Source organism: Vicugna pacos, chromosome 11 (genome assembly GCF_048564905.1).
Source record: "Vicugna pacos chromosome 11, VicPac4, whole genome shotgun sequence".
NCBI lineage: Eukaryota > Metazoa > Chordata > Mammalia > Artiodactyla > Camelidae > Vicugna > Vicugna pacos.
The window spans coordinates 74,659,753-74,674,414 of record NC_132997.1 but is presented as its reverse complement, the minus strand read 5'-3'; the positions used below and the strand labels follow the sequence as shown (position 1 = coordinate 74,674,414).

At 47.4% G+C, this 14,662-nt stretch overlaps 1 protein-coding gene and 1 long non-coding RNA gene across 2 annotated transcripts; both read right to left on the bottom strand.

Annotated features, from left to right (window-relative positions):
* Positions 1-8,471: 8,471 nt before the first annotated feature.
* On the bottom strand, positions 8,472-11,635 carry LOC116282519 (uncharacterized). Its single transcript, XR_004192057.2, has 2 exons — positions 10,529-11,635; positions 8,472-9,054 (listed from the first exon to the last, which is right to left on the bottom strand). It is a non-coding gene; the product is annotated as an uncharacterized lncRNA (long non-coding RNA).
* Positions 11,636-11,645: 10 nt separating this feature from the next.
* On the bottom strand, positions 11,646-12,821 carry MARVELD1 (MARVEL domain containing 1). Its single transcript, XM_015234512.2, has one exon. It carries the CDS (start codon positions 12,597-12,599, stop codon positions 12,078-12,080), a length of 522 nt encoding a protein of 173 aa, XP_015089998.2. The 5' UTR covers positions 12,600-12,821; the 3' UTR covers positions 11,646-12,077.
* Positions 12,822-14,662: the final 1,841 nt, after the last annotated feature.

The window sequence follows — 14,662 nt, the reverse complement described above, 5'->3', positions numbered from 1 at the left end:
GCATCCGATGGCTTTGCATTAGTAACACTAGCATTTATTTACAAAGGGCTTACCTCCGAAAGCAGGCACTGGATTAAGCTGTTTATAGGCATTAACTTATCTAGTCCTCCTCCAATAACCCTACCAGGGATATCACCATTTCACAAATGAGGAATTGAGATATGCAAAGGAACTTCAAATGTCGCTCACCAATATGTAGCTGGGAGCTGGGATTTTAACCTCATGTGTCATCTCACACTGGCTCCCCCAACCAGACCACCACCACCTTAGTCTGCATTTACTGGCCTCATCCCCTGCTACTTGCCTTCAGGAGCCTCAACTTCGGCCAACTGAACTCCTCCATTGTTACCTTCAAGTGCCCCTTGCACTAGGGTCCCCTTGCATTGCTTGTGCTGTGAGCCCTGGTAGAGTGCGCTTCTCCCACTTGTTGGGTCCAAATCCAACCCATTCATCCAAGCAGAAGTCAAATATCTGCACTCCTTCCCCGATTGCCCCAGCCAGAAGTAATTACTTCCCCCTCCAAACAGCCAGAACGCAGACATATCCAAATCCCCCACACACCACTGAATCATCTTCAGAAATCCCCCTGCTTCTTAGAGGAATGAGTCTTCTTAGAGTCTGACTTTGTGGCGGAGCCAGGCTTGTCTACTGGACTCTGTCTCTCCTTCTTTAGAATGAGACCAGGAGAGAAGTAGAGAAAAGAATTTTATTTTTCTTCAATATCTTTACCTGAAATTCCACCATCAGTAATTTACTCCAAAAGTAAATTTCAGTTTCTCTGCAATCCTTCCTCCTTGGATCTGCCTAGACCACTGACCTTGGGCTGACTGTGGCTAATAGTTTTATTCGTTCTCTCATGGCAGCTGTAGAATTGAGGGTTATCATTCAAGAACTCCCAGACATTATTTGGGGAGAACATTGGAAGATATAGGAAGGCTCTAAAGACCAGAAGGGGACAAAAGTCATGGACAACATCACTGAGCAAAGTCTTCCCCTGGTAGCTAGAGACTGTCAGCTGGACTCTGCTTTCCAAGACCTACTCTAATTTTTCATAATCAAGTTCTCCTAGTTCCTTCTTTCCCTTCTCCAGCATTCTGCGTCTTCACTTTCTGCTTCAAATCCTGGTGCCATGGATGTTTTCCCCTGGAGAGCAGATAGGTGAGAGAGACTAAGGGAGAAAATAGAATAGACAAAGAGGATAATTAATACCTTAAATCAACATTTTCAGAAGTTAGCTTTTGCATCTATAAGCAAGGGGTTATGTGGCCCACGTAATTGAACTTCACTGTGGCCCTTGGAGAAGTGTTACAGAGAAACGTTAGGTAGAACAAGCTGGAAAAATAAGAGGAAAGACAGGAATGTCTAAGCACACCTTCTTCCACCAGATGGCGCCCTTGCCATGCCCTTACATGGACATGTTTCAGAAGCCTCTGTAAACTTGGGGTTTCTGGCTGTGGTCTCTCATGCCACCATTTCTCTAGCATACCAGGTCTTCTCATGCTTCTAGCTGCATTAGTTGTCTCTTGCTGTGTCACAAATTATTTCAAGACTTAGTGGCTTAAAACAATAACAAATACATATTATTTGGCTTTGAGGTGGTTTTGATAAGGAAATGGCAAGAAACTTGGTAAGTGTTTTTGGCTCAGGGGGTTTTGTGAGGTTGCAGTTGGATGTTGGCCAGAGCTGCTGTCATCTGAAGGCTTAATGGGGCTGGAGGACTGGCTTCCTCCATTGGCAGGCCAGTAGATGCTAGCATTCTTGTGCTGACAGGCTGGCAGGAGGTTTCAGTTCCTCTTCATTTGGGACTCTCCAGAAGGCATCTTGAGTGTCCTCAAGACATAATGGCTGACTTCCCCTGGAGTGAGAGATCCAAGTGGGAATAAGGCAGGAAGCCCCAAGGTCTTCTATGGCATGTACTTGGAAGTCACATACTATCATTTTCACGATATCCTATTGGCTTTATGAGTCAGAACTCTTCAGTGTTTCAGTGCATAAGGGCAAGATTATCCAAGAGCTTAACTACCGGGAGTTGAGAATAATTGGGGCATCCTGGAGGCCATCTTGGCCATCAGCTCTGTGCTCCTCTGTCTGCTTGGATTACTCTTCTACCTCTACCTGATCACCTCTTGCTCCTTTTAATATCCAGCTTGAATATCAGGTTCTAGGTAAAGGCTGCCCCAATAATTCCTCACTTCCTCTTCTGTATTTACACAAAACTCTGTTCCATCTCTGTTAAACACTTGTCACCTTGCATTTTAGTCTTTCTGTTGGCCATGTCTATTTCCCCCATCATGCCCTGAGTTCCTAAAAGCAGGGAGACTGTGACTTAACATCTTGCCAGTTCTAGTTTCTGCCAAGTATATAGCAGAGCCTTGGTGTAGTTGGTACTCAATTAATGCTCATTTGGAAATAAATTAATAAAACAGAAAATAACAAGTGGTGGTGAGAATGTGGAGAAACAGGAAACTTTGTGCGCTATTGATGGGAATGTAAATGGTGCAGCCTCTGTAGAAAACAATATGGCAATTCCTAAAAAAATTAAACGTAGAATTACCATGTGATCCAGCAATGCCACTTCTGGGGTATATACACAAAAGAACTGAAAGCAGAGTCTCAAAGAGATATTTGTACACCCGTGTTCATAGCACCATTAATCACAAAAGCCAAAAGATGGCTATAACCCAAGTGTCTGTTAATGGATAAACAAAATGTCACACACACACACATGTACACATACACACAATGGTGTATTTTTCAGCCTTAAAAAGTAAGGAAATCCTGACACATACTACAACAACATGAATGAAGCTTATGGACATTAATGCTAAGTGAAATAAGCCAATCACAAAGACAGGTATTGTATGATTGCACTTACATGAGGTAGGTAGAGCAGTCAAATTAGTAGAAACAGAAAGTAGGACAGTGGTTGCCAGGGGCTGGAGGGAGGAGGGGATGAGGTTCAGTTTTGCAAGATGAGGATTGTTCTAGAAATGACCGCACAACAATGTGAATATACTAAGCATCACTGAACTGTACATTTGAAAACGGTTAGGATGGTAAATGTTATGTGTATTTTGCCACAGTTTAAAACTTTTTTAAATGAAGGAATGGTGGATAAATTGTGACATATGCATTCAATGGAATATTGTTCATTATAAAAAAATGAACTATTGATAGTTGCTACAACATGGATGAACCTTGAAAACATGCTATGTGAAAGAAACCAGACACAAAAGACCACAGATTGTATGATTCCGTTTATATGAAATGGCCAGAATAGATGAATCTTTTGAGACAGAAAGTAGAGTAGTGGCTGCGAGGGACTGAGGGTGGGACTTGGGAGTGACTACTAATAGGTACAGAGTTTCTTTTTGGAGTGGTGGAACATTCTGGAAATGGATAGTGGTGATAGTTGCACAACTTCGTGAACACATTAAAACCACTGAATTATACACTTTAAAACTGAGAATTTCTGTGTGAAATTTTATGTTATATGAATTGTTTCCATTTTGAAAATGAACAAATAATTGAAAGAAATATTCGGTATGCATGTTTAGATTCTCTTAATGTTTGGCTTTTCTCTCACATTCAAACTTAATATTTGAGTGTACTTTTGGGTTAATCGCTCATTGCCATGGCCCTGGAAAGTGTTCAATAAATACATCTTTATTTTCTTGTACCTGGGAAGGAAGTCCTCATGAGTAATGAGTTTTCCAGCTGTGACACAGTGAGTTGTCAGACAAACACAGCAAGGAAATGAAAGTCTGCAGTTACACTCTTACTCAACAGCTCTTGGCAGCCATGAAAACAACCATTCATCAAACGCGGGCACAACAAAAGTCTCACAGAGCAGGGCAATGAAAACCTCAGCAATAAAACCTGTGGCCTCTCGTGAAAGAAGCAGTTAACTGTCCACCAGAAAGTCCTGTTCCCCTTTTCATGGTATAGGGTCGTAGCTGGGCAGCAGAAGCCTAGCCAGGGACTACATTTCCCAGCCCCTTTGCATATGGATCAGGTCATGTGACTCCCCAAAGCAAGTGAGTGGAAGTGATGAGTGTCACTTCTAGACCAAGGCATTAAAATGTCAGAAATCCATTCCTCCCTGTCTTCTTCCAAATGCCATCTCAATGCACAGGGGATGGCCAGGCCACAAAGTGGAAGGAGTCTGAGTCCCTGAATCATAATGAAAAGCCTCCCGCTGACCTGGAACACCCACAATGGTCAGCTGCGTGAGGAAGAAAGAGGTTTGTATGTGAACAGCAGATAGACTGTTATTATATTAAGCCACTGAAATGTTGGGGTGTGTTTGTCATAGCAGCTAAACATCAATATTCGTTCATTCCACCAAATGACTACTTATTATGTGCCTTTCATAGGAACACAGAGAAGAATAGCATGGAATTCTTCCCTCAAAATGTTCTAATCCTAAATTGGAAACTTAGATGGAAGAATTAATGGGAGAGACAACTCAAGTTGCTACCAATGGAAGAGTAGCAGGTGATCCACAAAGAACCTGTATGGATCAGTCACATTAAAGAAATTGAAAGAATCAACCAACAAACTCCCTAAAAGCATCAGATTGTTTTGTGGACAATTTTATCAAACCCATCAATAAAATGATTTAGTCAAACTATTCCAGAGAACAGAATAAGGTGGAAAACTTTCCGATTTATTGTGAGCCCAGAGTTACCATCCCTGATACAAATGTCAGACAAAGAGCACACATACAAAAAAAAAAACTTCATCTGGAACATAGCCAATAAAAATAACAAAAAGAATACACCTACCACACATACCACCACTAGTTACTTCCAAAGAGAAATGAATGCATGTGTCTGCACAAAGACTTGTACATGAATTTTCACAGCAGCTTTATTTACAATAGCCAAAAAGTTGAAACAATACAAATGTCCATCGGCAGGTGAATGGATAAACAAATTATGGTATATCCATACAATGGAATAATACTCAGCCTAAAAATGAATGAACTCTTGTTACAACAATATCATGAATGAGCCCCAAAATGATTGAGCAAAAGAAGTCAGACACTGACCCTTCCCCAGAAAAAAAAAAGAAAGAAAGAAAGAAAAGCACATACTGTACATTCCACTTATATAAACTAATCTATAGTCATAGGAAGCAGATCCGTAGTTGTCTGGGGTGGGGAGTTGGGAAGAGAAAAACCAGAGAGATTACAAAGAGGCACAAAGAAGCCTTGGGGCACAGTGGATACATCCACAGTCTTAATTGTGCTGGTGATTTCACAAGTGGACACATATGTCAAAACTCATCAAAGTGTACATTTGAACCATGTGCAGTTTAATGCAGAAGTATACCCTAATTAATCTGTTTTAAAGCATATATGTATATACATATATATGCAACGGCTTCACCTCCCTGACCCTCATCTACAAAATATGATTATGTGGTTATTATCTATGCTGTTTATCTGTTCATATGAGGTGAGATGAAATAACGAATGTAAAAATATTTTTGCAAACGGTGAACACAAGCCATTGGGACATTGTGTAATCTTTATTACTATTAATGCCATTATGAATAAGAATAGCATCATTATTAAAATCGCTATCACAGTCACTACAAAAAAGACCCCATCATCTTGGTCTTCTGGCTTCCTATTTTAAGGTCAGTGAGATAGTTCATCAATTTAACTTAAAAAGAAAAATAAACTTAGTGAGTTCAGTAGTTCCTAGGGATGACTGGGAAGAGATGGTGACAAGCTGAAAAATACAACAGAGTTTACCAGGATGTTAGGAAAGATGTGTTGTGAGATGTTCATATACGAAACAGCTAGGGAAACCAAGACATAAGTGTTCTGTAAATGCCCTGTGTTCCTGGACAAGTTTTGACTTGAATGCAATCATGGAAGATCCTACAAACACATAATGATGGGAGTCTGTGAACATTTGACTACTGACACCTGAAAAATCATGGTCAGTCCATCTCTGCCGATGGACTGGAACTTCAGGAAACAAGAAGACAACAGTGAGTCTTCCTTCCAGGCTAAAAGGAGGCAGAACTTCTTGGTGCACAGAGGCACAGTCCAGGGACTGCTAAAGGGAATAAAAAGGAGGGCAAAGAAGGATCCCAGATTCTGTAAAGAAGGCGATGGTCCTGACCTTCAGGAAGGTGATGGTACTTTTTTAACGCCTCTGTACTATTTTTTCAAAAAAGCATAAATCAAGACACAAGAAAGAACAGTACAGGGTTCAGTTCATAGCTGCTGAGACTTGTCCCTCTTCAGGTGGGGAGAGAGCCGGGTAGAGTGAGAGAAAAGGGAATTAATGTTTATGAGAACTTACTATGGCTCAGGCTTGCATTTTACAAAGATAGTCTTAGGAAGCTCTCCCAATGGCATTGCACTGCTGAGAGCTGAACTGCACAGACTAATTGCCAGGCACTCTGCTCTGTGTGCAGCATCTCATCAAGCCCTTTCAACAGCCCGGGGAGGTAGGTACTACTATTATCCTCACTTATTTTTTTAAAGGAGGTACTGGGGATTGAAGCCAGGACCTCATGCATGCTAAGCATGCGCTCTACCACTGAACTATACCCTCCCCCGAAGAGTCTGAATGTATGTGTGTGTGTGTGTGTGTGCACCCACATGTTTAATTAGTTATAAAAATTAGGGAAATATATTCAATTTCTTGTAATAAGCTATAATGGAAAAGAATCTGAAAATATATATGTATGTATAAGTATGTATATGTATAACTGAATCGTTTTACTGTACACCTGAAACTAACATTGTAAATTAACTACACGTCAATAAAAAATAAAATTGAAAAGATTAAGGAAAGAGGATTAATAGTTAACAAAAGTGTATCTCTTGGGTGTAAGGTTAGGATGATTGAGTAACTTCTCTTTACACTTTGTACACTTCTGTACAGTTAAAAATTTTCGATGGGTATATCTTGCTGTTTTATTCTACAAATAGTGATCATAACAAACAAAAACAATAAAAATATAAATAGTGCTAACCAGATCTTTCTCTCATATCCCTGCTCTTTCCTTTTTCTCCTTAAAAGGTGGTTTATTAATTCTCCTTCCTCACCCTCGACCATTCTACTCCCATCCCTAGAAAAGCAGGAAAGTTAATAGAAATGAACAAATCCCTCGGACTCCCCAGACCCAGATGGACTCAATTATGTCCCCAAGGAGCAGTATCTTATTTCAAAAAGTGCCGCCAGCATTAAACAGGAAATGTCAGATCAGACCATTTCCGCACACCTGGTCTCCAGGAGGGAAAACCAAACTCCACCTCCACCGCAGAGACTGCCAGAGGCCCCCAGGGCTTAGCAACCGGCTAGCTGCCAAGGGTTGTGACAGAACATCTCCCTTCCAGGCCCAGCCGTGCCATGAGACAGTCGTTTGCCCACGGGATAAGGCCCTTCTCCTCTCTGGGGCTCTATTTCTTCTATTGAACGGGGATGACAATGCCAACCTCTGAGACTGGTGACAAGATCAAATAAGATAATGCAAGCAGAAGCACATTTTCAATTGCAAATGCTCCACCAAGCTAAAGTAGAGCAGGGGACTTATCAGCCTGTGTGTAAAGGCCACTGTTTATTTTGCATGATATTCATGAAAAGACATAGATGGAAGAGGGGAGGAAGGGAGGGGAGGCTCCTGGGCAGCTGGTGGAGTTTTCCTTTACCCTGGAAATCCAAAGCATGAAGAGGAAGATGAGAGCAAGAGGGTATGTTTGTGCTCTGTTGGGGAGGGTGCTTTGGAAGAGACTGGGGTGTAGAGCACACATCAGATGTTCTAGGGCTGGGGCTGTTCTAGGTGAGCTTTGAGATCTGCCAGTAGGACTCTCTGTTCTGGCTGCAGACTTCAGGCCCAGGGGACGGGAAGGAGGAGCTGACAAGGAAGCCTGTTAACTGCCCTCCAGCCCTTTCCAGGGCACCTCAGTCAGCCAACTGCGGCTAGAAGGGCGGGGAGGGAGGACCAGATGAGTGTGTCCAAGAGGCAACACCAAAACAGGCACAATTGTCTGCAGGAAAGGACCAGAGCCTGGGCTCCCGGAGAGTCCATCTAGCCCTGCGACATTAGGCAAGTTGCCACTCTACCCTGGGGTTCATTTCCCCTTCTATAAAATGATGGTTTTGGACCAGAACAGGACACTTCTGGTCATTCTGTGCCTGCCCATCAGGCAGAGAAGCTTTCCAAACAGAGGGCCCATTGAGAGCCGGAGCTGGAGCCTCAGGAATTCCCTCCAGCCTCAGCCAGGGACAGACACAGGCAGTTTTCTTCCCTCTGGTTCCTGTGTCCTGCCCTAACTGTAGTGGGAATCTGTGACCTAATTTTTCCTTCCCTCCCAGGAGGGGAAGCTGGAGAGACAGAGAGGAGGCAGACAACAGTGTGCAAAATAGGAAGATGGAGTGAGGCTGGGGGACCTGGCAGAAGGTCACTGCAGGGGGCCAGGGGAGAAGACACATGCACCAAGATCAGACAAACCAAACTTTATTATTCAGAAAAGCATTATTAGTAATCACCACCAAACTATTGAATAAGGCACATCGGTCCACTCTCCCCATCTGCCCTCACCCTCCCATGCCCACCCTCTCTTCTGGCCTTTTGCAGAACACTGAGAAATCCTCTTCTGGGCCTGCAAGGGCTTTTGGGCTGTGGGCAGCCCACAGCGGTCTCAGGTTGGATTGAGTCCTAGAGGCCAAAGAGGGACGCCAATGAGACTGCCTCCAGTATCCAAAAGTTCCAGGCCAGCTCAGGTGGCCATTCCCATGGCCCAGGGCCTCGAGGGGGAGGAGAGGGTGGGTGTGGGAGCCATCTTCATGTCCTTCTCACATCTGGAGAAGTAGCTGGAGGCCAAGCAGGAAGGCACACTGAGAAGAGCCAGTGAGCTCTGGAATGCTGCAGGCACATCTGGATGGATAAGGTACCACAAAGGCCAAGGAGACTTCTGCTCCTGAGTAAGGTCACCTGACCCCAGACAGAGCACCATGGGCTGGGGGCTAAGAAGAGGTCCTCAGAGGGCTGGAGCTGAGCTGAGGATGCGGCTTATGTGGCGACCTAAAACAAAGAGAAAAGGAACACATGCTGGAGCTCCAAACCCACTGTTTAGGGTACAGGGCCGGTTCCAGGTATCCGGAAGTTTGTCCCCAAGTCATAGCAGGAGGAGAATAGAGATTTCTCTATGTCAAGGCAAAAATAAATATTTATCATCCTGGCTCCTCCACTGAATGATACAGAAAGGGAGCGGCTGGGCAAAGTCTGTTCCCTTGCTCCGCCTCCCTCTATGGCCAATCAAAACTCTGAAGCCCTCTGCTGCCCAGGCCAGAATGGTTTTGCTGGCCCAGGAAGTGGGCCCTGGGAGAGGTCAGCATGACTGGCTCTGGGAGTTTCCATGGCCTCAGCAACATGGAAATCCGCAACAGAAGAACCAAAGCTGCTGGGCTTCCAAGACACACCCAAGTATCCCAGCAAAGCCCACCCCCAGGCTCCGGCTGGCAGCAGCAGTGGGAGCTGAGGGAACAGGTACCCTGCCTGGAGTATGGCAGCAGGACCCCAGCCTAACTGATACGCTGAAGGGCTGTGTTCTGGGATTTCCCGGAGGAGAGAAAACAACCACAACAATACACATAACCACAATTTCAATGGGTACAGAGTTTCAGTTTTGCAAGATGAAAAATTTCAGGAGATGGATGGTGCTAATGGCTGCACAACAGCATGAATATACTTGATGCCATTGATCTGTACACTTAAAGATGGTTTAAATGGTAGGTTTTATGTTATAAATATGTTAGCACAATTAAAAATTTTCTTTCCTAAAACTTTCCTGTGTTAACAGTATCTAACATGTATTGACCCCTACTGTAGATAGTATGGCCTGGTTCTGAAGAGTCAGATTGCCAGGATTCAAATCCTAGGTCCACCACTCATCAGCTGGGAGACAAGGTAAGCTACTTAACCTCTCTGTGATTCATTTTCGTCACACAGAGTATGAGAAGAATAACAGAACCCAGGTCAATAGGGTTGTTGAGAGAATGAAATGAATACATTAAGTGCTTTGAGCAGTGCTGGGCACACAGTGGAGCTGGATAAATGCAAAGACAGTGACTATGTAAAACTTACATAAGCACTACACACACACACACACACACACACACACACACACACACACACACACACACACACACACACACCCCTCCCCCAGATCTTCACCACTACAACAGGGAAACCTAAGACCTCTCCACCTAAGCTTTAAAAACATGCTCACAAAAACACATTCTGGCCTTCCCCATTTCAGTTTCTAACCCAGAGAGGGCTGAACTTTTTCAAAGAGCAGACTTCTGCAGGATTTAGCAAAAAGGTTGAATTGTCACAACTTCTTGGACATTTTGGTTATTAGTGTCACTCCTACAACTTCTCTCTGAATAAAAATCTTTTAACTTTTAGAAAAGGAGGGGGCACTGGGTTTTGGTTTTTTGTTTGTTTGTTTATTCAAAGGCCTATGACCCCCTCAGAAAGCCAAGAAGCTTCTCACCTTACCAAGGCTGGGCCAGCTGTCCACCCCTGATCCAGAGTTTTCTCCTCTCTTTGGTGTGACCCACTCCTGGCCAGCTGCTCACCGTCAACGCCAGCATCTCTCACAGGTGGTGTTCCTTTTGACTGGGAAACTGTCTGGACAACCTTGGCTTCATTTCCCAAACAATATAGAGGAATGTTCAAATCCACAGTTCCCAAGTCCCTGACAGGGGCAGCTATCTTCTCATGGGGGGCCGGGGCAGAGGGGGACTGGGAGCTGGGAGGGTAGTGTCCCTCTGCTAAAGAAATTCCCTGGGAGATGGAATGCCTCACATCTTCAAACAGATCACAGCCAAGTAGTTGGGCCCCTTGGTGATAAATGGGCCAGGACAACACAGGACTGCTTGGAACCTTAAGGTAGGAAAAACTGATTCAGGTCCAGAAGCAGTTAACACCAAACTAAATTCCTCGGGCTTCTTTTACAGCAGGACTTCTCAGAGCCTTTGATATGCTATGAGCATCGTGAATATAGCATCAAGAATCTCCAAGAAAGGGAGACAGCACCTTTAACAAGCCCATTTGGTCTTGAAACCTTCTTTTAGAGGAAGCTCCTGAGCCAGGATTCCTGGAAACATCCACTGCTATAATGTAAACAGCATTAGGCTGGGAGTCTAAAGACTGGGTTCTGATCTTATTCTGGCTGTTCCCAAGAGCAAGCTCTCAGTCTCCAACTGTAAAAAGGGCTGAGGTCCCCTAACACTCCTTGACAGGTATTGGGAGGTGGGGATGGAGCAGAAGCCTGTGAGAGGAAGGCTGGGAAGGCGAGGCCAGGGAAGCTAGTGGGCGTTAGAGCCTGGCCTCCGTGAACTGCGAAGACAAAGACAAACATGCCAAGAAAGACTCCAAAGGCGCATGCATACAGCCCGCGGGCCCTTCCTATCCTTCCTCACCTTTGTAGATGGGCCCCACCCCAAAACATCAAAGTACCAAGGAATGGACCCGGAAGGACTGCGCAGGATGCCCGCACAATCCCAAACTAAGACTGAACTCGTCGCTCATCCCTGGACCAGTGGAGGCCCGTCCCCAGCTCCGCCCAAGGCGGCGCGCCTGCCTTTTTTTTTTTTTTTTTTTTCAGCACTTGGGGCTGGAAGAGGGGCCAGGGCAAGGGGGTGCTCTTCCAACGCGGGGCGGGGGGGAGGGGGCAGTGGCGCCGCCAGAAGACTGGTTCCAATTTGGGAGCCTCCCCCGGATCTACGCGGAGCCTGTCCACGTCTCGCTCTCGGCGGGGAAGGGGAAGAAGAACCGCGAGGCTTGGCTTCGGGGCGGCGGGTCTGCAAGTGTGAGTCCGCCCTTCGGACGCAGCCCTGCCATGGTCCCAGGAGACGGCGCGTCCCGCGCAGCGGTCCAGACTCTGGGCGGCGGCGCTGCCGTCGGGCTGGAATTTGCGATCAGGGCGCCGGGGCGCGGGCGGCGGCAGGAACGCGTGGCGAGGGGAGGGCGCCGGGGCGCACGGGCGCGGGGCGGCGGCGGCTGGAAGGACGGGTCCCCGGCCCCGCTGCGCGGCGGCTTCACGCCACCTCCTGCTCGCCCTGGAAGTGGCGGCAGCAGCCGTAGAGCGCCGAGAGCAGGTAAAGGCCGAGGCAGAGGCCGCCGCAGACGGCGGCCGCCAGGAAGGCGTGGTAAGCGCAGGACATCTGATAATCCTTGAGGTTGCAGTAGCTGTGGCTCTGCGTTTGGCTGATCATGATGCCCGTCGCGGCGCCGTAGAGTGCGGCCGCCAGCAGGTCGTGCGCCGCGTTGACCACCAGCCAGCGCGAGCCCAGCACGGGCACCAGCTCGTGCTTGCCCAGCAGCGTGAGAAAGTAGAGGCCCAGGGTCAGCAGCCAGAAGAGCACCGACACGAAGAGCGCGAAGTGCACGGGGCCCTGGTACCTGCTCGTGGCGATGGTGATCCAGAAGGCGGCGCCGGCCAGCAGCTGCAGCAGCCGCAGCACGCCCAGCGGGCCGCGCAGGAAGGCCCGCTGCAGGCTCACCGCGCCGCGGGCCGTGCGCGCCTGGGGCGGCGGCTGGCGCGGGGGCGGCGGGAGCATGGCCCCCGGGCGCGGTGGCGGCGGCGGCGGCGCCCCGAGTAGCGGAATGGCGGCGCCTGGCTCGTGGGGGCGGCCGGGCCGACGTCCCCCTGCGCCCGCCTCGGCCTGCTCGCTCCCCTCGGAGTCCTCTCTTCCTCTCTCCTGCTCTCCACCCTTCCTCCCCTCACTCCTCCCCCTAACCCTCCTTTCTCTCGGTCTCTCTCTCTCTCTCTCTCTCCACCCCTCCTGCCCGCCCTCTCCCTTCCCCTCCACAGCCTCCACCCGACTCCCTCCTCCCGGCTTCCTGCCTTCTCTCTGGGCCTCGCACACCACCCTGGTGCCCCCCTTTCGCGTCGGCGCCAAACTCCCAGCTCAGATTCCTCTCTCCTCAGGGCAGGGCGGCTCGGTCCGACTGAGCCAAGTTTGCCACATCTGCCCACCCTGCCTGCCCTGCCTCCCTGGCTCCGGTCCAGCCTCGAAGAGGAGAGTTGTCTTCTTGAGTTGGAGCGTCCTGTCAGCCTCAGGCTGGGCCCTTTTCTTTCTCAACTACTGCCCACCGGGCCTCCCGGCCCTTCCTTGGCCCTCGAGGAGAGCAGAGGAGAGCAGTGCCGGGCTTGAACCGACATCTGTTCTCACCTGGACATCTGGAATACCATTTCCTGCCAGTGCCCACCTCAGACTTAGTCTTTCCAAAGGTGGGCTCAGGCCTTGACTCGGCCATCCGTGTTCATGTCAGAGAAAGGGACCGTCATTCACTTAGAATCCCACTGCCTCTCCCACGCTGCAGAGTCCTATCAGTGCAATCTCTTTTCCAACCTTCTTTCCCATCGAGCGTATTAAAAACAGACTTCTCAGCATGACCAGGACACAAACCCAGCAAAGCCCATGAGCCTAACAGTGCTTTACAATATTGCTATTACTGTGCTTCGCAGGTATTCTCATTTAAGCCTCAAAACCACCCAGGAGATATATACAACTATTTTCCTCACTTACTAAGGAGGAAAAAGAAGCCTAGAGGGGTTAAGACACAAAGCTGGTAATTGCAGCTGGTTTCTCTTCCTTACCCTTCTAATCCAACCTTTGTGCACTGTGGCATCTTTCTAAAACACAGACCTGGTTGTATATACACTGCTTCCCCTACGGACCACAGGATAGTGTTCCATCTCTTCTATGGGCATATTTCACAATCTGGCCCTAACTGACTTCCAGTTCCCTGGTTTTCTACTTCCTTTTCTTGCCCATGCTCTCACCCAGCGTGCCAACCTCACCAAATCTCTTAAGCTTCCCAAACAGGCTCAGAATGCCTTTCATTCCTAGACCCCACTTGGCTGGCAAACTCCTATTTGTCCTTCAATGCCCAGTTTAAATGCTTCTCCCTTTGGTTTAGCCTCCCAGATGGTTGATTGCTGCTCTTCTAGGCCCCCTCCTTGGAGGATCCCTCTGTGGTAGATCTGAATCAGCTACATGTTAATCATTGGTAATCACATCTTATCAATCTTTGCCTGTGCCTGGCACGTAGGAGATTCAGTAAATGTCTGGAGTAGATGACTGGGTGCTTACAGGAACAGCAATGGAAGTGAGAGGAGCCCTCTTGTCCCGGGGACTGTGTGTGCATCAAGCTCCCAGTTTATCCTACCCTGCAGAGCTCCTTGTCTCCTGGTCATGGATGAAGCCATTGGTCCCTGGCTCCCCTTGGGGGAGAAAAACTATGTAGCTTCTCAGATAGCTAATGCCTCTCACTGCCAACTCAGCCCCACCTACAGGTACCTGAGAAAACTCTAAATGCATACCTTAAATGAACAAAGGGTGGTGTGTACCACCCTCATTTTTGTCAGCATGGCATAGAGATTGAGGGTGCAGTTCCTGGAGGCAGACTGCAGGGATATTTCTCACTGCTTCACCGTTCCCTAGTGCTGGCACCTGATGTGTGTGTGTGTTTAATCTCTTTGTGCCTCCGTTTCCTCATCTTTGAAGTCCTTTCATTCAGCAAATATATATTAAGCACCTACTAACTGCTGGGCACTATTTTAAGGACTAGGGACACATACTGTACATGAGATTGTTAGGAACTGAATGCTTACTCT